General features: G+C 42.5%; 1 protein-coding gene across 1 annotated transcript in view; it reads left to right on the top strand.

The window, feature by feature from the left end:
- The window catches only part of LOC134658354 (hexokinase-1-like), a 36,952-nt gene extending 19,832 nt beyond the window's left edge, over positions 1 to 17,120 (top strand). The window contains exons 4-12 of the mRNA XM_063513982.1: positions 6,242 to 6,395; positions 6,764 to 6,875; positions 9,797 to 9,903; positions 11,007 to 11,227; positions 13,786 to 13,997; positions 14,876 to 15,013; positions 15,294 to 15,445; positions 16,218 to 16,348; positions 16,942 to 17,120. Of these exons, the coding sequence (XP_063370052.1) occupies positions 6,242 to 6,395; positions 6,764 to 6,875; positions 9,797 to 9,903; positions 11,007 to 11,227; positions 13,786 to 13,997; positions 14,876 to 15,013; positions 15,294 to 15,445; positions 16,218 to 16,348; positions 16,942 to 17,031 (1,317 nt within the window). The 3' untranslated portion in view covers positions 17,032 to 17,120. The remainder of the gene's footprint in view (positions 1 to 6,241; positions 6,396 to 6,763; positions 6,876 to 9,796; positions 9,904 to 11,006; positions 11,228 to 13,785; positions 13,998 to 14,875; positions 15,014 to 15,293; positions 15,446 to 16,217; positions 16,349 to 16,941) is intronic.
- Positions 17,121 to 23,634: the final 6,514 nt, after the last annotated feature.

The following is a 23,634-nucleotide window of genomic DNA, read 5'->3' as shown; positions in this document are numbered from 1 at the left end:
ATGATGATCAGAACAGAACTCCTCTACGACGCATAGTACACGTTTTGTGATTTTCAATTTCGATTTTGACTTGGATTGGGCCCCGGACTCCGGACTCGGACCCGTACTCGGACTCGGACCCAGACCCGGACCTTGACCCGGAAAACCACTATGATACCTAAACTAAATCAACCACTATGATTACCATAAAATGTATACATATTACCAAATAAAGTATAAGCACCGTTAAGTGGGTTAGACTAGTAGTTAGAGAAGTCGGTTTTTTTCTATTAAAGATTATATTTAACAAATACGCAACGGTCAAAGGTCACAGGCCACGATAGTGCTGCCATAAAAGTGGCCGGTGCTATCTAAAATTTGAACCAATGTGATACCTGCTCGAGTGAGCTGTGAGTTGTTAATTAACAGGAAGAGTTATCTGTGGTGCAGGTCAAAACAGTTGCACATCGCGCGATGTCGAATGTTGACACTCGTGGAGGTCGCGGGCTTGTATATATTCGCGTCTTTATACGAGGGGAAGAACTTGACGCGGTACAGCGCCATCTAGTCTCTGTCTACCACAATCAATAACTTGGCATATATCCAATAAGATTAGATACTTTAGACGGGGGCGTATGTATACTATCTCGCGCTAGATAGCCCGTAAATTATCTCTATAATTTAATGAATCTGCAACATGTACCTATAAGGGCCATTTGCGCGTTCCAGGGTTAGCCATCAACTAATTCGGAGTTAACAGTTTAACCCTGTATAAAAGATTTAACTCCGGCTAACCCTGAAATGCGCAAGTGGGTCTAATGTTTTAGGGATTATACAAGTTTGCGATATTTGGGCACTGTTAAACACCATATTCGCGGCATTTGGAGGATCCAGGCATTTTTATTAACCGGGCAAAAGTGAAGGTCTACGTTTCGGCTACGGCAAAAATTCATTCGTATCGTGTCTCCGGATGTTCTCGTCGCAATTTTCAACCGATCCACACGAATTAGCAGGTTAGATAATTATATAGATATTTTGCGTTTTTTCTGGAAATTATTCAAAATGATTCGGGAGGTCTAAAACTCACTAGTGACTAGATTTTAACAAAAAGTCATCAGTAGGTACTCGGTGTAATTAAGTGTGTAGACTGTAGGTACTTGTAGCTGCGTAAAGCGAGATACGTTCAAACGACTTATGTATTAACTTGTTAAGTCTTTGACATATTGCTACAGAAGCAAGGATACACCCTTATATGTGTATGGTGCATTATATGTGTTCGTCAAGGCAGGTCGTGCTTATTACATTTTCCTTTAATTTACTCTTTTATACCCTGTGGTGTATGTATTACTTAATGGACCGAATAATAGTCTGATGGTTCCGTAATTCCGTATCAACCACGAAATTCTTAATTTAAAAATATTTGTCGAGAGCTGAGAGCTGAGCAATGCAACCGGGAAGCTAAAACGAGGGGAGGATACAGGCCTCCATTATATAGGTACCTTTTGTGCTGGTCGCAGTATGGTTTAATTATCCCAATGAGCGATCGCGGTCAGCTGTCGTCTGTGATTGAAATATATGGAGGCTGTATGGGTGCCCGCCGCAATCTCGCACTTCTATAAGCAACCAGTCACCGCTGGGCGTCAATATCAAACAACTCTGTGTTATTTTTAACTTCAAGAGTTTCTGAATTCGTCGGGATTCGTTTGTATTGATTTAATTTTTACATGCGAGCCTCGATGTTTCTCGAAGACGGCTGGGCAGATTTGAAATTATCTTATTTTTTATTTTATTTGAAAGGGTCAAACATAAAAAGAGGGACATCATGATATTCATAACGTTGCATTGTCACCGAAGTTACTTCACCCTTCACCTATTATAAATCGTAAAACAGGTGTTGCAGAAAGAGGCTTGGATAAAAATTTATAAAACGATTTGTCGGATTTGCCGCACATCGGATGTTGCGTTTATTCGTCGATTATTCAGATAACAGTTTATGGTCCATATTTACTATTGACAATAAGAAACTGCAATTAAACAAATGGCTCATTCACATGCAGCGATCGTATCGCATTTTAATAACCATTAAATAATGCAAATCTAGCGATATGACGCTGTAAACCACAAGTGCTGCGACTAATCTCAACTATAAAGATATCGGATGCCATGAAGATAAACTGAAACGTCGGAAATTATACAAGTCTTCACAAGCACTTACGTTGTTTTATGACTATGCATGCTGGTAATAGTCGTGGTGGCAGTTTCCGCGACTCTTGCGCCGATTAGGTTTATGGCAGTGATAGAGACATTTAGTGATACAAACAAGCTTGACTTTGAATTTAATTGCAAATTTAAAACAGAAATGTTAAAAAATACGGGCACAAGGACGGTTAACAATCAGGATGGCCGTGTTACGAATGATACGGGATTGAGGATAAATACGAAAGCGTTGCATTCGTTTAAAACACATGTCATAAGACTCATAAGATATTAGGTATATGCTAAATCACAATGAAACAGTACACAGAGTATTGATTGTTAGTATTGGTAGGTTCCTAACAGTTGGAATCATTTATAATCGGTGGGTTTTTAACCTCTATAAAGGCTTGTTTATGATAAGTAAGTAGGAAAGATAAGGTAGGAAAGTGGAAATAAATAATCCGTTTATTCCCCATTACGTCAACATGGATGATGAAATGACATCCAAGGTTGTTTCTTGAAATTATAATCAATTCGTAAGTTAACGGCCATTGGCTGGGAAAATGTAACAGGTCTGAGTTTGGGCATGAGGAAAGGTAAAAGACAAATTTTCAGCTAGCCTCAAGTACCTACTCTAACATGTGTTCCTACCAGCTCTCCTTCTATAGAGCCTCGTGCTATGCCGCGTGCGCGTGCGACCCGCGCGATAGTGATGACACGATGACTGACCACGGTGACCACATGATCTGTCGCAGTCGCTGCGCATAAGGGGTCAACCGTTGCGTCAAACGCTTCATGAGAAAAACGTCGTTTTTAATCCCCGACGCAAAAAAGAAGGGTGTTAAATGTTTCACCCCAATGTCTGCCTGTCTGTGTGTCTCTCTGTAGCATCGTAGCTCTCAAACGGATGGACCGATTTCTATGCGTTTTTAGCGTTAGCGTAGGTCTTCGTTTCGCTTGGGCAACAATGATTTCTTATGTCCAGCTCCAGATTTCTGTACCGATTCTCGTGAAATTTTGCGAAGTTTGCTGCTACGAAAAGTAGTTCAATACATTAAGCCCTTGCTGTCGCCGACAAGCGCCCAAACCGCGTGGCCTTGGTCCGTCCCGGACCGTGTAGACAGTTATTTCCAACAAAATTTGACCAAAACTGACCAAGGTCAGACGGTTAGTAGGCTTGTCGGCGACCGTGTAGCAAGGGCTTTATTTAAGTTTCAGATGGCGTTTTATATGAACGATTGTCGTCTTGGCTAGACCCCCTGATTAGTAGGTAGGTGCTTTGCATTCTTGCGTTATCAAGCCCACAAACAAAGCGATTAACTACATATCCTTCGATAAATTATCGCATGTCTAGGCTCGCAAAAACTACATTAATTAATTTCAGAGTTCCTTTGTACATTTACAAATAGGTGGCATAGGTAATCCGATACGTCATTTTGGAAATGTTGGGGTGGAGTAGTAAATTTTTGTCAAGTAATTAACAAAGATTTACGCCGGCATCGCAAAGAATTATTTTTCATTTGTTTTTAAATGTCATTATATTTACTAACTTCTGCTCGCGAATTAGTCTGCGTCAGAAGAGATCATGATTGATAAAAACTATATTATGTCCTTCCTCGGGCCTCAAATATACCTAATCAATATAATCCAATCCATACTAAATTTCATTTGAATATGTCCAACCGTTTTCCTAAAACGATATTGGTTTGAAAGAGAAGTTAACAGTGAACTTGTAACATATACTACTTGCTCAGTGACCCAAAAAAGAATCTTGGCCTCTGACACAAGAGAACGCCACTCTGCCCTATCCTGCGCCACTTCACACTAGAACTAGTGACTAGTTGGGTAAACCCCGAGGGCGGACAGGTCTTTTAGGGCTTCGTCACTCCAGCTCAGCGGTATCTGGGACGCCCGGAGCTCCAGACGGACGTTTTCCACCCGGGCATAGAAAAAAAAAATATAGAGTGCTCACTCCATACATCAGTTCAGACTATTAATTTCAGTGTCTACATCTAGCATCGAGTAGCGGAGCTATCAGTACTGCTACTTGACAATAGATGTAGCACCGACCGGAAAGTCTTATCTCAACAGCATAAGACTTTCCGCTCGGTGGCCACATCTATTGTCAAGTGGCAGTACTGATAGTTCCGCTACTCGATGCTAGATGCTAATAATCTTTTTGGTATTAAAACTGATGTATGGAGTGAGCACTCTATGTATTTTTTTCTTTATGACCCGGGTGCCCCACATACGCTCTTCTCACAGCTCGATCCTCTCTTATTCTCTCCTTGTCATTACAACAACATTACAAGTTACAAGTTACATTTAACTTGTATTGTAATATGTAGTGAATAAAAGTTATAAAATGCAAACCACGTATCTCAAGATCAGAGAGGTCGCAAAAAATGCGCGATGAGGAAAGTTTAACTGCACCGATACCTAAGTGATAAATTAGTCGTTTATCGCCACGATACTAATAAGTGGTAGTTTGTATCAAAACAATGGTAATCTCGGGTTATCGAGGCCTTCCTCGTAAAGATAGAGGAGGCCCCCAAAGTTCAAAAAAGCAATTTAAAATATAATCTGGCTAGGCAATTTTGTCAGCAAAAAAGGAGACAAGCAAGCTATTCTTGATTGACCGCCAAAAACGTCAACTGACGCGCGCGGTTACATAAGTACATCTTTGCAGTCATACGATGACGACCATGTCAGTGCCCTACTTTTATTAATTGTCCTTTGCTGCTAAAAGATAAATGGTTTACATTTCCTTTTACCTAAAATCATAAAGGCTACCGGTCAATGAACGCAGATCAATTGCTCTGTATGTTAGGTTATGCATGTGTTGGTCCAGACTGTTGATCGAAGGCAAAATTGGAGCGGCCTGGGCCTCATTACGACGTCTGTGATCGCTTGTTAGCAGTTGGAGGCTTTCGCTGATGGTATTGCACGCACACATACTAATTTACATGTGTATTTACGCATACGCAGCTGATTGTGACGTGACGTTAACCTTGAACCATGAACTGGAGGTTAAAAAAATAACGAATAAAATATAGGATTGTTTTTGACAAAACTTTTAGTGTCATAATCCCTTTTAATTTTCTCAGTAATTACATTATTTACTTTCCATACAGTAAATAGTGTAATTAGTGAGTGAAATTAATAGCTTTTAAGACTTTATGTCGTTTATCGATGGGGATAAAACATTTTTATACCTATTTCCAAAATTGATCAACATAGAGCGACTTATTGATAGAGATAAATATTATGTTAGGTGATGCTAAAGTGCAAGAGGCATGAATGCGTTTGTGTAAATGATCTTTCATATGCAGCGAAAACGATAAAAACCCTTTAATTTTATTGACTGTCGAGTTGTAAAGTTCCGCTAAAGTTATCGATACAGCCTGTAATTGTAATTAGTTTGTAAGACCAACTCGATTATCTGTGATCGATGTCCCCAGACACATCCATCACCGCCTCGTGGAAGATAACTTTTATCTTTTAATCGAGTGAACTTATCTTAATCGATAAAAATGTGGGTTGGTTAGTTCCCACCCTACTGCGCGTTCAGTTGTCTTGTATGATGGAGTGTCAAGTTGTGAGATGTTATGATATTAAAGATTCGTTTGTTTCGTGTGATGTGAGTAAGGTAAGTTTTACACTTTTGCCGAATGCAGCGAAGGCCTCTTAACTACAAAATAACTGAACCGAATTTTAAGAATTGTTCAGATACGTCTTTATTGCGCGAGTAGGTTTTTGGTACAAAAAAATATTTTGATAGGTAATAAATAGGTAATATTCGCAGTCGCGGCGTATTGAATTTTTTCTACTTGTGCTGTGGATGGGTTCACGTAGATAGTACTCGTATGTATCGCGGTATCGGTGCGCTGGCCCCGTAGAGTGAGAATAGATTGGCGGTGTGCTTATTTCGGCGTTGCTGCCGCGCACAGGTCCGGATTTTGATTAAACAACCCTAGCGATCACGAATTAATAAACTAGTGGATATCGCGCTAGCGATATACATGTGTTAAGCCTTAAATTAGTGTTCATGTGTGATTGTTTGCAGGTGGAGGCATGCCTGGCAGAGCTGAACCTGTGCGGCGCCACCCTGCGCCGCGTGGCCAACGTGTTCGAGCGTGAGCTCTCGAGGGGACTGCGAGAGCAGCCCTCTTCGCTGCAGATGGAGAACACATACGTCCCTGAGCTGCCGGACGGCACAGGTATGTCACGAGGATTCCTTCTCCAACAGAACCTTAAAAAAGCGTACGTTACGTAACAATATTCCACATAAAAGTATTTTGGAGAACTCACCCGTCTACTGGGGGCCGATTTTTGAAATTCGATCGCTCGATTTCGTTACTCGAAAATCGGTGGAAAACGGCGATATGCTGATTTTTGAAATACGAGCGATAGAAATTGGGAATATAGTGGTATTGTCCACTCGTTTTCAATTCTATTTAGTAGAATTTACATGCCTAGTAGTGGAGATATTACTGAACGAAATACGCGAAATCTAGCGGTCGAATTTCAAAAATCGGCCCCTTGGCCGTCTTCGATAATGACATCAGGTACTATGATGTTGTTGTAGAGGAAGGCGTGTTCCTGGCGCTGGACCTGGGCGGCACCAACTTCAGGGTGCTGCTGGTGGAGCTGCGGGGCGGCCGGATGGTGCGGGAGGACGTCAAACAGTACCACATCAGGTAACCGACACTGCAGCAGTTCACCGTACGCTAGGGTTGCCATAATTAGTCGGAACTGATAAGGGACAGTGGTATTCTAGGGCTATATTGCGCCTCAGAAACTTTCGCGCGGGCCACCGATGTATCTGGTTTCTGCTGTTTGGAGCTGGGGTTTGGAGAGGCCTGTTCTAGAGCGCTATTAATAAATAAATCAATATTATAGGACGTTTTTACACAAATTGACTAATTGAGCCCCACGGTAAGCTCAAGAAGGCTTGTGTTATGGGTACTCGGACAACGATATATATAATATATAAATAAATACTTAAATAAGTACATAGAAAACAACCATGACGCAGGAACAAATATCTGTATCACCATACAAATAAATGCCCTTACCAGGATTCGAACCCGGGACCATCGGTTTCATACTCTTCATAGGCAGGGTCACTACCCACTAGGCCAGACCGGTCGACAAAATACGGGACAAAAACGGGACCAGTAAAAATACGGGACGTGATACTTAAATACGGTGACAGTCCCGTATATACGGGACGTATGGCAACCCTACCTAACGCAGCCATACTCTAAGTCTGTTCCGCGACACCCCTGCAGGGGTTCCGCAAGAATTTAGAACACTATGATTTAGTCGCCTCGAAAAATTTTACTATGCCGCCACCGTATTGTAGGGTACCATCAAGTATTTCGCTTTCCAAAAGGGTTCCGTCAAAAAAAAGATTGAGAACCGCTGACCTAACGTATTGGTAAATAAATATGTATGTATCAGTTCTAGCAGAACTGGTAAGGTCCATGTGGAGAAGACCGGTATAAAACAATTTTGATTGGGAAGATTTGAAATGAAAAGTAGAGTTTTTAATTTGGGTGAAAAGCAGCATTTCAATCTCGGACTATTGGCGCGCTCTCACTACGTTCGAGCACCTAACTACCCCTGTTATGACTATTATGCGTGCCTTTCATCCCTTGGTCAACAAATTATGATTACACTGATTTAAACTTTCACGATTTTTAAACATTATTAAATTGTACACCGGGACTTAGGTATTAATCGCGCATCTAAGTTTTAAGATTTACCTCCGACGTTTCGATGACGGCGTTGTCCCCTTGGTCTTCTCCGAGACGTCGGAGGTAAATCTTAAAACATAGATACGCGATTAAGTCCCGGTGTACAATTTAATAAATTATGATTATGTCAGTTCTCTAGCAGCTTTCATATTATTTGTCATTGAAACAAAGTACGTTACGATATCATGAAGCTTTCAATATAAATACATACATACATCGTAAACAAGCCCACACTGATGGAATGTCTGAGCTTTAATTGGGCTAATGAATTCGCTGCTGGAGGTTAAATGAGAGGAGGCTGATTTGGTCTGTACTAATTAAAACGAGTTACATCTACATTATCCCCTATGTAGCAGGGCTAGCACAACATCCCCAGTCATAATGCTTCATTAGGCACCTGTATCTCATGCATGATAACGTAATTCAATGATAGGTTAGGTAAGAGTTAGCCTTAACTTTAATATAAAAAAAAACTGGGATGTTTTCCAACTGTTTTGAACCTTCTGCAACTTGTAGGTATATTTGTAACTATCCGGTGGCGAATGCACTAGTCCCAAAACGCACTATTAGTCAATACACTCTAATTTCGAATGCCCCTCTTCTCATAAGAAACTAGGCCCAAAATACCATATTTCCAAAAAGGCTCATTCTCGATTTACACGAGAACCATTGAGAACTAGTCCCAAAATACACCTTTCCCAAAATACCCCAAATTGTGTTCACCTGTGCGTGGCGTAATACTTTATTCTCATAATGCGTAGGTCTCAAAACACTCTAGTTCCAAAATACCCTATTTTTTTGGAATGTCTCTTTATGACTGCTTTCAGCCGTAATCATTACCCGTTTGATGCCTAAAATATTTTTTTCAAAAATAGGATTTATTTAATTATTATTTTGAGCTATACAGGGTGTAATCGTTAAGTGTTGCTCGGCGATAGTTCCGTAAATATAGCAGATATCAGAAAATTAAGATAAATAATGCCAATAATGCCATAAATGAGGGTAGTTTCTCGCCCACCTAATTATGATAGTTCCATACACTGCTTTATCAACACAGGCATTAAAACACTCGTGTGTATATTGCCCTTCACTTTCACTATATGCACTTTCGATATCAATTTGAAATTTTCTGATATCTGCTATATTTACGGAACTATCGCCGAGCAACACTTAACGATTACACCCTGTATAGCTCAAAATAATAATTAAATAAATCCTATTTTTGAAAAAAATATTTTAGGCATCAAACGGGTAATGATTACGGCTGAAAGCAGTCATAAAGAGACATTCCAAAAAAATAGGGTATTTTGGAACTAGAGTGTTTTGAGACCTACGCATTATGAGAATAAAGTATTACGCCACGCACAGGTGAACACAATTTGGGGTATTTTGGGAAAGGTGTATTTTGGGACTAGTTCTCAATGGTTCTCGTGTAAATCGAGAATGAGCCTTTTTGGAAATATGGTATTTTGGGCCTAGTTTCTTATGAGAAGAGGGGCTTTCGAAATTAGAGTGTATTGACTAATAGTGCGTTTTGGGACTAGTGCATTCGCCACCGGATAGATTTGTACTATCATATCGAGCAAAATGATAACCAATAAGACCACTCTGCCAAGATTAAAACGATATAGAAAAACAGCTCTCAACTTTGTTTATATACGAAGTTTCTAATGGTAAATTCAATTTACTAGATAACTATCCTGCTTTTGCACCAATTATAGATAGATTTATTTATTTCTCAATGATAGTATCACTTTTGTTTTCGTATCAAATCGAACTGTCAAGTTAGTATAACAAAACCTAGTTTGTCCAAATAATCGATACTGCACTTATCTAAACAAGCATTTTTGTGTTTCAAGCGACGAGCTGCGGCTGGGGCCAGGTGAAGACCTCTTCAACTTCCTCGCTGACTGCGTTCAGGACTTCGTGCGCTCCGAGGGCATGGAGGACCAGGAGATATCTCTAGGTTCGTGTTTGACTCTGTTACTCCTGTAGGTATGTGCCTACAGTCCGCGTGTGCGCTCCGAGAGAGTCAAGGAAGGGCGTTAGTGTCTGAGAGAGAGGATCTTTCCCACTTGTTGATATTCGGGGCTCGAAGTATCCGGGTCTAATAGGACCAATGCTGTTTAAAAATGTTGCTGCGCTGCGAATCTTATACTCAATTTTACAGCTCTAATTGGGGCATTATCTATGAAAAGGGACCTTATTGTCGATGGCGTTTACGCCGCACAGCGTCGCGCGGCATTGTATTTATATCGGAGCATCGTTAATAATGGCGTAACCGCCATCGACTACAAGGTCCCTTTTCGTAGATAACGACACAATTAAGTACCTATATGTCAGATATACTATCTGTGAGTTTTGTATCTGTGGCAAGACGGACAACTCTTGCTCTATGATTCCGTATAATCATGGCTGTGCTAATTGTACTTGATAAATCTTTATTAGTGAATACAACTGTTTTTAATATCAGTGATTGTTTTAATTAACAATAATAACATGGCGCTGCGGACAGGATTGGGTTGGGTTTGTACTGTCATAGAGAAAAAAATACATAGAGTGCTCACTCCATACATCAGTTTTAGTACCAAAAAGACTATTAGCATCTAGCATCGAGTAGCGGAACTATCAGTACTGCTACTTGACAATAGATGTCGCCACCGACCGGAAAGTCTTATGCTGTTGAGATAAGACTTTCCGGTCGGTGCTACGTCTATTGTCAAGTAGCAGTACTGATAGTTCCGCTACTCGATGCTAGATGTAGACACTGAAATTAATAGTCTGAACTGATGTATGGAGTGAGCACTCTATGTATTTTTTTCTCTATGGTACTGTGAAAGGATGGCCGGAGACCACTGCTTTTTGCCCAGGTGCCACTTTTAGCGGAAGATACGAAAACACACTTTGGCCTATCACTCCCAGTAGACATAAATCCAACACACATTGTCTTAGTTGTGTGTCCCCAAATCACCTCTCCTTCCCCAGCTTGGGGGTCAAATCGTAAAGCCAAAGTCCCTCCCAGCCGTTGCCTACTGCTATCTAGCTTGACAATGTTTATGTACGTTCCAGGTTTCACATTCTCATTCCCAATGAAACAGCACTCCATCTCCTCCGGCGAGCTGATCACGTGGACCAAGAGCTTCAAGTGCGGCGGCATGGGCGGCGTGGACGTGGCCGCGCTGCTGCAGCGCTGTCTGCACGCCCGCAGGCTCAAGGTCGCCGTGCGGGTGCTGCTCAACGACACCACCGGCACGCTGGTGGCTGGCGCGCAGCAAGACAGACGAGTCGAGGTCAGTAGCTGGACACTACATCTCCTCCGGCGAGCTGATCACGTGGACCAAGAGCTTCAAGTGCGGCGGCATGGGCGGCGTGGACGTGGCCGCGCTGCTGCAGCGCTGTCTGCACGCCCGCAGGCTCAAGGTCGCCGTGCGGGTGCTGCTCAACGACACCACCGGCACGCTGGTGGCTGGCGCGCAGCAAGACAGACGAGTCGAGGTCAGTAGCTGGACACTACATCTCCTCCGGCGAGCTGATCACGTGGACCAAGAGCTTCAAGTGCGGCGGCATGGGCGGCGTGGACGTGGCCGCGCTGCTGCAGCGCTGTCTGCACGCCCGCAGGCTCAAGGTCGCCGTGCGGGTGCTGCTCAACGACACCACCGGCACGCTGGTGGCTGGCGCGCAGCAAGACAGACGAGTCGAGGTCAGTAGCTGGACACTACATCTCCTCCGGCGAGCTGATCACGTGGACCAAGAGCTTCAAGTGCGGCGGCATGGGCGGCGTGGACGTGGCCGCGCTGCTGCAGCGCTGTCTGCACGCCCGCAGGCTCAAGGTCGCCGTGCGGGTGCTGCTCAACGACACCACCGGCACGCTGGTGGCTGGCGCGCAGCAAGACAGACGAGTCGAGGTCAGTAGCTGGACACTACATCTCCTCCGGCGAGCTGATCACGTGGACCAAGAGCTTCAAGTGCGGCGGCATGGGCGGCGTGGACGTGGCCGCGCTGCTGCAGCGCTGTCTGCACGCCCGCAGGCTCAAGGTCGCCGTGCGGGTGCTGCTCAACGACACCACCGGCACGCTGGTGGCTGGCGCGCAGCAAGACAGACGAGTCGAGGTCAGTAGCTGGACACTACATCTCCTCCGGCGAGCTGATCACGTGGACCAAGAGCTTCAAGTGCGGCGGCATGGGCGGCGTGGACGTGGCCGCGCTGCTGCAGCGCTGTCTGCACGCCCGCAGGCTCAAGGTCGCCGTGCGGGTGCTGCTCAACGACACCACCGGCACGCTGGTGGCTGGCGCGCAGCAGGACAGACGAGTCGAGGTCAGTAGCTGGACACTACATCTCCTCCGGCGAGCTGATCACGTGGACCAAGAGCTTCAAGTGCGGCGGCATGGGCGGCGTGGACGTGGCCGCGCTGCTGCAGCGCTGTCTGCACGCCCGCAGGCTCAAGGTCGCCGTGCGGGTGCTGCTCAACGACACCACCGGCACGCTGGTGGCTGGCGCGCAGCAGGACAGACGAGTCGAGGTCAGTAGCTGGACACTACATCTCCTCCGGCGAGCTGATCACGTGGACCAAGAGCTTCAAGTGCGGCGGCATGGGCGGCGTGGACGTGGCCGCGCTGCTGCAGCGCTGTCTGCACGCCCGCAGGCTCAAGGTCGCCGTGCGGGTGCTGCTCAACGACACCACCGGCACGCTGGTGGCTGGCGCGCAGCAGGACCGCCGAGTCGAGGTCAGTAACTGGACCACAGACAATCCAACCTCTAGACATAACATAGTCGCGCTACCCCCTCTGCCACACATACGGTAGCGTTACTCCATCTTCGAGTCAATCCCGTGCCGTGATTGGTCCGTGTTTTTGAACGGACCAATCACGGCACGGGATTCGCTCACCTCGTCCCCCCGCGCCCCCGTATTTTTGGCAGCATCGGTTTCATGAAAGAATTGGCCTAAGCTCAGTCTAGAGGTTGGATTGTCAGTGAGCTGGACACTACAGTCATCCGTCGTTAGTAGTAACTATTGTCCGGGCACGCTCGCCTCACGTTGATGGTTGGTTACAAACTAAGGTAGCCTCGCTTTCTGGGTACTTTTACTCACGATGTTCCAACCCATAAGGCGAAAGGTATGGTTATTTTGCCTAATCTCTTCTTTTCCATAGCGGAAGCATAAACTGTTTGTGCAATTGAACCGTGAAAAAAATCAAAGTTAAGTAAGTGACAATGGCATATAAAAAACGCGAACCGAAACTTAAATAATGTATGGAAATAATGACGTAACTTTTCTTCGTGTGTGTCACGCCGATTTTAACTTTTCGATCGGCGTTTGTCGATAAACTGTTGTCATCTTGGCTACCGCCCCTGAACAACTATCTAGTTACCGTAAAATGGGGTGAGTAGGTTTCGCGAGGAGAGGTGGGTTATGAATGGGGAGAGAAGGTTTGAGAGGGGGGTGAGAAGGGATTTTAAGGCTACTGCTACAAAAATAATGTATTCCAATTTAAAATGGAGCTATAGTAATACGCATAATAAAAAAAAATCGTCCAACATTCTTCCAAAATCACCTTTGTATGAAAAGCCCTCTCACCCCAAATACGAGGCACTACGGGGTGAGGTGGGTTTTCCTCTTTATCGTCAAAGTTATGAAATGGAACTACCCAAAATAAGATAAAAACTAAAATACAAACGTCCGGAACACTTATTATATACACCATTCAGTATGAATCATGAATCAGAATGTCAGTTTTGCGCCTACTCACCCCATTTTACGGTACCTATTTATATTAAGCCGCGTCGCGTACCCGTCGTCATGTTTTAAATATTGTAAGGACTGAGACATTGATTTATGTTTGTCTCCAGATCGGCGTGATAATGGGCACGGGCTCGAACGGCTGCTACATGGAGTCGGCGTCGGCGGTGACGCACTGGGAGGCGGCGCGGCGCGGGCGCGGCTCCGCCGTCTGCGTTGACATCGAGTGGGGCGCTTTTGGGGACAACGGCTGTCTGGACTTCTTGAGAACGGACTTCGATAGAGAAGTGGACGCGCGCTCGCTGCTGACCGGCTCTTTCACGTGAGTGCAATTAGATGGGTATTATATATTATAGTGTCGGCGTCGGGGTGACACACTGGGAGGCGACGTGGCACCGTCTGCGTTGATATCGAATAGGGCGCGTTGGTCATGGAGTCGGCGTGTAATTTTATTTGTGGAATTTTGCAAAGATTACTAAGTAAGAGATGGCATTAAATAACTGAGACAATTGTACAAAAGACCCTGGTTAACAAAAGACTCGGCTATTTACTTGTAAAGGAAGTAGTGTTGAGTCGCTCACTCGTGATGCACCTCATTTGTACCACTCATTTTGTTAATTTGTCGCAGTATTCGTACCGCAAAAATGTCTTACTTCACTCCTCTATTCATTTTACTCAAACACTCGCGCGCATCACAAACACCTCTTGCCACCATCACACAAATCATTCACACATTTCAAAATTCAAAAAACTCTTTTATCCGTTCAAATTCACTCGCGAGTCTCCCAAAAGTTATATTCTTTACCTCCAGAATTGCACTCCAATTAAATATTACTATTTATTTATTTATAAAAGAAGTGATGAATACATAAATATGTATATACATAAAAAAATTGTCGCTGTTGGAATTAATGGAATAGTCGATGCTGAAAATATGCTAGTACCTCACCTCATTTGAAGTAAGACATTGTAACATCTCATTTTAGAAAATGAGGTACTCATACAAACTCATTTTAAATTGATGTCCTACCCATCACTAAAAGGAAGCAGTCATGAATGTCTGTCAAATCTAACCAGCGGTTGATAACCGTTTGTCCCTCCCCAGGTTCCTGCGTCATTTTGTCGCAGAGATGCGGTATAGTGTTTTGTACCTATAATAATTATAATAATGATTATATAAATTACATTGTGTTCGTGCAGATTCGAGAAGTACATCGGCGGAAAATACCTCGGTGACTTGCTTCGGGCGGCGCTCGCACGCCTGGCCGGCGCGGGCCTGTTGCCCGCCGCGCCGCCGCCGGGCACTATCTCCTCGGAACACGTCAGCTTCTTTGAAGAGTAAGTCTTCTATTTATTTTAGAGCCAAACTGTAAAGTGGTTTTATCGTAACTTATTATCACTGGAAAAAAAGTCGATCTACACGTGTGGCTATCTACACTATTGAGTAGTTGTTTTTATTTTAAATAATGTTTTATAATTAAGCGGGCCAGATATAAAACAGTTGTTATAGCGTTAACAATTTTTCATAAGAAACAAAAATCCAAAAAGGTTAAAAGGTCATTTTTGCCTTGAGCATATAAAAGTGTAGTAAGGTAACGATTGTATTGTATTTGTGCAGGGACAATGAGAACGGCTCAACAACGCGAACGCTGGCGGCGTTGCGCGCGGCGTGCCCCGAGACGGCGGCGGCGTGGTGCGACGCCGACGCGCTCGTCGCACAACACGCGGCCAGAATGTGCTCCAATCGCGCTGCGCAACTCGTCTCCGTCTGTGAGTATTCTGTTAAGTAGCATTTTAACCCTTAAATGCATGATTTTTTCTTTTTGCCCGAAATTAATATATGTATCACATAATTGTTTGCCGTTTCTAGGAAAAATAGTAAAAAAAATTATATCGTCGATTTTCACTGCGAAATCAGTGTTAAAAGTTGCATAGGCTAAATCATATTTTTGGAAATATATAGCTATTAGGAAAAATCTTAACTGCCATCAGAAAGTTACACTGTTTATGATGTTCCTATGATAAAGTTCGTAAATATAAAATAATTACAAGCCCCGAAAAACCTGCCCAAAATCACATACTAAAAATCATCAACTTCCAGGTTTTTCCAAGTTTTCCGACATTTCGTCTAAGTATAAACGAATGTAATTTTTATAAATTCAAATACTGCGTAAATTTATGTAATAATTCGGAAAATTTATTAGTTTTACTACAGGAACAAATAGAATTTGTTTAACCCTTAATCTGTGAGATATCTAATGCTTTGTAGACAATTGGCAACACTATGCATTTAAGGGTTAAAACGTGCGAGATTTGATACGTCGGCAGCGAGGTGGTGCGCGGCCGGAATATGTGATCAAAGCGCGCCGTGCGAAGGGTGTCCTTTCGCGTAAAATGCTGGTCGCGTTGCACACCATCTCGCGTCCTCAGCTAAAGTTCTTAAAGCACACACAATAATAAGCGCACTGTCGGTAAATTAGAGATTCAGGGCACGAATTAGTCTGTTTATTAACAACATTGACTATGTACGTATCACTTACAGGCGTGGCCGTGCTAGTGCAGCGCATGGCGCGGCCACACGTGGTGGTGGCCGTGGACGGCTCCGTGTTCAAGCGGCACCCGAGGATCCGGGGACTCATGGAGAAGTACATCGCCTTGCTACAACCTTACGAGGTAAAGTCACTTTCACCTAATTAAGGTCTATATATATCCCAAAAAAAATCTTAAATTCCTGTGGTTATCTGTTAGTAGTTTAACCGATTTTCGAATTCCCGTGGTCGATAAAATTGGTCAGTTTTATGTAGGTAGTACATTTCCAAGACTGTATTCGCTACGTGCACGCCCTCATTTAGTCGGACTTTCTACGTTAAATCTTATGGAGTAAAATTAGTTCAAACGGCTGCCGCTAGTACTAATATCGGACATTCCATAAGATTACCTGTGTGTGTGACGATCAGCGCCACTTCCCCCTCCACCGACTTCGCACATTGCCAATACGTATGCATCACCATCAGGGACCTATTTCTCAAACAGTATTAGTCTAATATTATTAGTGTGTTGCCATAGTAACCTATACGATTTGACAGTTCGTAGACTAATAATATTAGTCTAATACCGTTTGAGAAATAGGCCCCAGATCTGAAATTCGGTTCTGGAATTCTTTATCGGTTTGAATCAATCTTTATACTTAAGTAATATAGTATAGCCCGTACCCGCGACTGCGTCTGCAATAAATTCGTGAAACTGACAGATGATTATATTTCCAGTTCTCCCTGATGGGCGCCGAGGACGGCAGCGGTAAGGGCTCCGCGCTGACCGCCGCCATCGCCGCGCGCATCGCCGCACAGGACAACTAGGCTCACATTATAATATCCACAAACCAAACTGACGACTGGGGTCATAAACCTTCTCTTTCACGCTTACGTGGTCATGGCTCGAGTGAGAGAGTTATAGTTCGTTTTTTTAGCATTAGAAAGAACTTGAAAGAAGGTAAGCGATTTTGACATGTCTTTTAATTGAAAAACACTTTTTAATAATCAATTTAATAACTATTACTTATGAAAGCGGAAGACTATAAAAGATCGTATTAGATTCATAATTGTTATACATATTTACCGTAACTTATTTTTAAAATGTGTTTTTCAATTAAAAGACATGTCAAAATCGCTTAAATGTAAATTAAACGACACATTAAGATTGTTTACCAAATTTCACGGACACGGATTGACACGGTTTTGTTTTGGTTCGGAGCGGCGCGCGGCAGCTGCCCCGGTGCGCCGGCGCGGGCCGCCATCTTGGATAGGAGCCAAGCGCGACGCGAGACTGAAACTTAGGCCTCGGTCTTCGGTTGACGTACGGTGTGTACAGAAAGTGTATCTAGATAGCTGTATACTTTCTTTGAGTCATGACGCTGTAAGTACGCTGCGTACAGTGTCAACCGGCGACAAAGGTTGTAGCCCCCGGAACGCACAAGGTAGATTTTTATTTATTAATTATTAAGATCAATTGGAATAGACATTTTACCTAATTCCTAATGGCGTACGAGTATGTCAAATGGCGAGCTGCATCCAACAGTAGCATTATATCTTTAGACATTCTAATGAATCTATCAAATCAACAATGGAGGGAGGTAAGAGAGTGTTTACCTTGCCGTTTCCTAACTTTAAACCTAAGGTACAACTAAAAGTCCGAATGCGTTCCAGGGGCTTGCTTATAACGGCTCTATACTCTGACTAGATTTTCTGTAGGCACTTGGTCTCTTCTAGATTTTTTTGCGACTGACTTACCACGATATTAAATTGTATAAAAAATTATATGCTGCTATAAAGGCGTCCTTATGCGTAGACTTAACTTACGAATCCTATGACCAAAAACTGCCGTGGTATCTTATCCAAACATATTAGGTATATGGTTGCAGAAAAATCCAGAAAATAAATGTACCTGCTATAGTAGCCCTACTATTCTGCCCTACCACTCATAATTACCGTAATATAAGTGACGTTGGAAAACCAATTAAAACTTAGAATTTGGCGCTAACATACGGAAAACAATTGAATGAGTTTTCAAATGTTACTTAAGCTAGTTATGGTGGGGCACCATTCGAGTGCAATGCAGGGTTCAAGCATTTCATACTCGTTTCTATCAATAACTTGTAATTGTAATCCGGAATACTTTAGTTATAGTAACAAGATGATTGTGATATTGTGTAATCGCTCGCAGGTCGAGTGTGCGTGTGTGTGTGACACGTTTCATACGTTTCCATAGGGTACAGACCCGCGGTGGAACTTGACTTTTAGGTATAGTGTGAGAGTGTGACTTATACAGCGTGTATTTTTGATGCGACCACGTATTTTAAGGGTTGTTATAGATCCAAATGAATGAATCTTTTACTAAATATTTACGATATTAATTTTTCTTTATAAAATAATCCAGGACGCAATGCATTTTGCTTTTAATCGAAACTAGACGTGTGCGCCGATTAAAAAACGATCGGCGGCGGCGTTTGCCAAAAAATCGGCGGCGGCGGCGTGTTTTCGGCGTGAAATCGGCGTGACCTTGACTTTCAGGTTTCTAAGTAAAAATCATTAATTTGTCGTTTTTTTTTTGAAAATTTGATTATTCCAGTTTGGTGGTAAGTGAATTACATAATATACGTATAGTTTTGAATAGGTTGTGAGTAAAATAGGGTCGTGTTTGTAAATGAATATAGGATATTACTTATAATAAATTGATTTTACTAGTACCTGGTTTGCAGGGGTTACCTGGTCCCAATTACTTTCGATCCGATCTGTATCTCTCTGTAACTCCGTTTTCTCATGATTCCATGGCTTATCTTTAAATATCCTTGAAATTTGCTAGACATAGTGGACTGTTATGGCTTCCATTTAATGGTTTTCTTGTCGTACAAGCACCAGGCTCACTGAGACGTATCTTCATCTTTCTCGTTCCTCATTGCTGAGGATTGCGACTACTTGTAATTTGTTTCCATTTCGTGCGTTCGCGGTCATAAGCCATGTGGACTGCACGGTGCAGACTGCCGCCAGCCATCGATTATCTCACACATGCTCCACTCTGAGCACGTTTGCCATTCATTGGGCCTTAATTGACATGTTTCTCCAGATTATGCGTTGGAAACCGCATAATAAGTCCGAAGAAAGATGTTGTGGAGAGCCGAGTGGCCATATTGAGCTCTCTGAAAATTAAGGGGTTTGTTCTTCTAGTTGTCCTAGGTATAAGCAGCAGTCTTCGCCAACACCACAACCAAGCGCCAACCTTTGGACGTCACACTTTTTGAGGCTCCAGGTTTCGGCACCTTGCTAGAATATTAAAAAGACGAGAACTCGTACTAAGTGCACTTTAGTTGCACGTCGAAGCCGTAGCACTCTTAGCAATGCCAGATCTGCGGCATATCTCGACGGTGCAAACCGCCGGCACTGGTTATCAACCCAAGATATACGAGTACAAACTACTTAGCTTGCTTTTTCGTAATCGCTGAGCGCGTCGGTAACTCGGAGTACGTTTGCTCTGTCTACTACCATTACTTTGGTCTTGGAATGGTTAATCTTAAGACCTCTCTAGAACTTTCAACTTCCATTTTTTTCAGAAGAGCCGCAATTTCAATGTATTTCTTGATGTTATTCCTGTCAGCCAGTCAACAATAGTACAAGCAAGGGTGATGATCGCAACATTAGCTAGTTAGTTTTCCTTTTCTGTCGCACCTTGAGGTCCCATGATACATGAACCCCGTGTTATATAGTTAATTTCAATGTAAGCATTTTCATGACGTACCATTCTAACTTCTTGTTAGGTGAGGGCATAAAAAATCTAATAATCTAATAGTTGAATGAGAATACAAAATTAACAGCTAAAATCCTACTTCATACATATATTACTCCCTCATCTTTCTAACTATAACTCAGTTACTTTAATCTGTGTGTCATAACATAAAGTTTGTGCCACTGGCTTAAATCCGTTTAATTTAAAAATAAATGGTAACAATTGTACAACAGTAACATATATAATACAAATAAATCCAAATTTTAATCCAAATACCAAGTTATAATAGTAATATCTGATTAACAACACTCAAGGTCACGCCGATTTCACGCCGATCATTTATCGGCGGCGGCGGCGTGGCAAAAAAACCCGGCGGCGGCGGCGGCGCGCCGCACACGTCTAATCGAAACGCACTAACTGACGCGACGTCATAACTTTCATAAGGGATGACTATGTACTGTAGGTACACAATACCTACATATTGCCGCTCAAAATTTCAAAAATTAATTGCACTCTGTTAGATAAAGCAAAATTAAAAATTTATTTTTACTTAAATAGTTTCATGACACTGAAACCTACGTTTTAATTTGCGGTTGTATTAAAAATACACGCGGTAGGTATATCTTGTATAGTTGTTACAGCGTTGTGCCATACTCATTAGGATTACTTTAGATAACTGACACATACATTCTAATAGCTCAATCAACAGTGACAGCGACCAACAGACATATTTACACAAAGACACTACATGAGCGCGAGCTTCGAGGAATCATTTGGGAGCCCTATTCGCACCCACCTTTGAGCTTTGCATATAAAATATAAATACCTACTACATATTAACTCGCATTTATAGACGGGTCTAACGCGAAATTTATTCCCATACCTTTTATTTACCGACACAGATTTCACTGGTCGTGGTCGCGGCTAACTGATGTCTCAGCAAAATGCCAAAACAGAGATTTGTGCATCTACCCGACGAAAAGTGTATGAAAAAGTTTGGGGTCGACATCAAATTTTCAAACCACCCACTACACATAATGTAAATGTGAATGTGAGTTAATATGTGTTCAAAACGCGAAAGTTTTAAATATTATATAAATACCTACTGACCGATAGGAATACAAAATCGTACTAGATGTTATTTTGTGTAAATATACCTAACTGTTGGTGGCTGTAAAAGAGTAGGTATATAATATAGTAAGCATAAAAAACTTTGTATTTTCACTTTATACAAAATATTAAAGTTAAATCTTTGTTGCTGACTGTATTTAAACTCTTTTATGTTTTTATTTTAGCTTGGTGTTGCTACAGTTGTCACCTCAGGGGGCCTAGCCAAGGTGACAGTCGTTCGCCGAGAAACGAAACGCTATGTACTTATCTTTATCGCACTAATAGGGAAGAGTGATTGAGAGACAGAAAACGTTTCGTTGTCGTAGCGCCAACGATTGTAGTTTTGGCTAGGCCCCGTGTACAAGTTGTAACTTTAAACGTAACAACCGTGCTCCATGCCAGTAACATATAGACAAGAAGAAGAATAATAAGACGCCATTTTGTAAGCATAGGTATACGTAGGTAATACCTACGTTTAGTGGTAACAGGATTGCCAAATGTTAGCGCATATGTTTCTTCAATTGGCATTTTCTATAAACGGGACTGACAATTTCCTGTACATTTGACGGTGTATATAGCGTCAGTGTTTATCTGTTAAACCAGCCCTAGTAGCACGGTCGCAATTTTATCGTTTATCACCATGCCTGTCACGTTCTAACAAGTATGTAAGTGCGAAAGTGACGGGCATAGTGATAGTCGATAAAAATGGAACCGTGCTGAGCCCGCAGCAATGAACGGTGAATTGTTAATGTCAGGCGTCAGGCGGCAATTGTCAGCATGGTAAAACAAGGGCCAGGTAGCTGTCAAAAGATATTATGCATTTTACGCGTCTATTATTCCTTTGTCTATTACTTCAACTGCAGGGTACGCAAGCCTGAGGGCCTACCGCGAAAACCGAAATTCAAATTGCGGGGATCTTTCTCCTTTACTCTAAGGAGGCGTAATAAGAGTGACAGTCACACGCCCGATTTGTGAACTTCGATTTTCGCGGTTATAGCCCAGACTTGCTCATAAGTGTAAGGCCTGAGTGGACGCTCGAAGCGGAGCGTTCGGCGGGGCGTGCAGCGTGGCTGTGGGCTCACGCGTGATGTGAGCAGCGTGCACTAAGGCCGCTCCTATACGTGCGCATTTGTTTAACATGCACGCCGCACGCCCCGCCCCGCTGCACGCCCAACTCGAGCGTCCACTCAAGGCTTACACTAATAGTTTCTTGTTTTGGGATAACCAGGGACGGGATTAAAATATATTTGTTATATAATTTAATAAATAAATAAGTGAGATATCTCCCTTGATATACAAGTTGTTATTGTATTTAGTTTGTAAGTTAAACCTCAGAGGTATAATATTACTTATTTTACTGAGAATATTTTGTTAGATATTTGTTTTATAAAATATTTAGAACAGTGCAGCTACGCGATGTGCGTATTTGACGACTATTGTTGTTTTATTTTTAATGAATATACAATTTTATACAATTGTTTTCGGTTTATTTTTTATCTCTACATAATTGAAGGGATGTTTACAAAAACAACATAACTGCTTAGAGCGGTTGACACTTTTTTAAGAACATTGTTAATCGTTTCAGGTGTCAACCAGTGTAGTCAGTTATGTTGTTTTTGTAAACATCCCTTAAATTATATATAGTTTATTGCAGTTTAAGAAAAATCCTATATCTGTCGGCTTTACATCAAATATGTAGGTACAGTCGCCATCAGATATATCGGAGCGGCCGAGGTGCTCAAAAATATCTGAACACGCACCTAGAGCCATGACAATAGAGGCGTGTTCAGATATTTGTGAGCACCTTAGCCGCTCCGATATATCTGATGGCGACTGTACATAATGCCTTGATTGAGCATCAGCTCTACAACTTTTTTTAAACTTCAACTATGCTGAATTAAAATGTGCTACAAATGTCTACCTACTATTTGACCATCCCTTTCGGTCTGAAATATTTGTGTAAGTAACTACCTACGCTGGCAGCCAGTACGAGTCGCTCTCCGTTGGATGCGGTCCAGAGGGTAAAAAAAGCTCGTACTGTAAAGGTAAAGGGCGCTCTGCTCACACATGACAACAGTATTCCATGTGTATGTGGGCGAACTTGTGCCTGTACGTTTACACATTCAACAAACTCATCGTGACTCAACACGTTGAGAACTAATCTAGCGAGCGCCTTATCATCTCCGCACTGTTATCAGTTCCGTGGGGACAGATAAAACAACATCGTAATTATTAAATAACATGATGTATTTATTGCTTTAGTTATCAAAATAATTATTAAATAACATGATGTATTTATTGCTTTAGTTATCAAAATAATTTATAGTAACTGGTATAAATGGCTATTCCCAAATATTCGGGTACAGCGTCAAAAGATGACCTGAGGTGCCTAAGTATAATTGTTTAGGTACAGCAAACGCAAACAGAAACTTAATAAAATGTACCTGATGGGAATGAAGGCGTGTCTTTTATTTTCTGCCATCTCGGTACGTTGTTACTTTTCTATTCGCATTTGTTGATAAAAGCTTGTCATTTGGCTAGGCGCCCTTCTGGGCTGGGTCAACTCCCGCCGC

This window comes from Cydia amplana, chromosome 22 (assembly GCF_948474715.1).
Source record: "Cydia amplana chromosome 22, ilCydAmpl1.1, whole genome shotgun sequence".
NCBI classification, from domain to species: domain Eukaryota; kingdom Metazoa; phylum Arthropoda; class Insecta; order Lepidoptera; family Tortricidae; genus Cydia; species Cydia amplana.
This window is presented reverse-complemented; position numbering and strand designations above follow the sequence as displayed.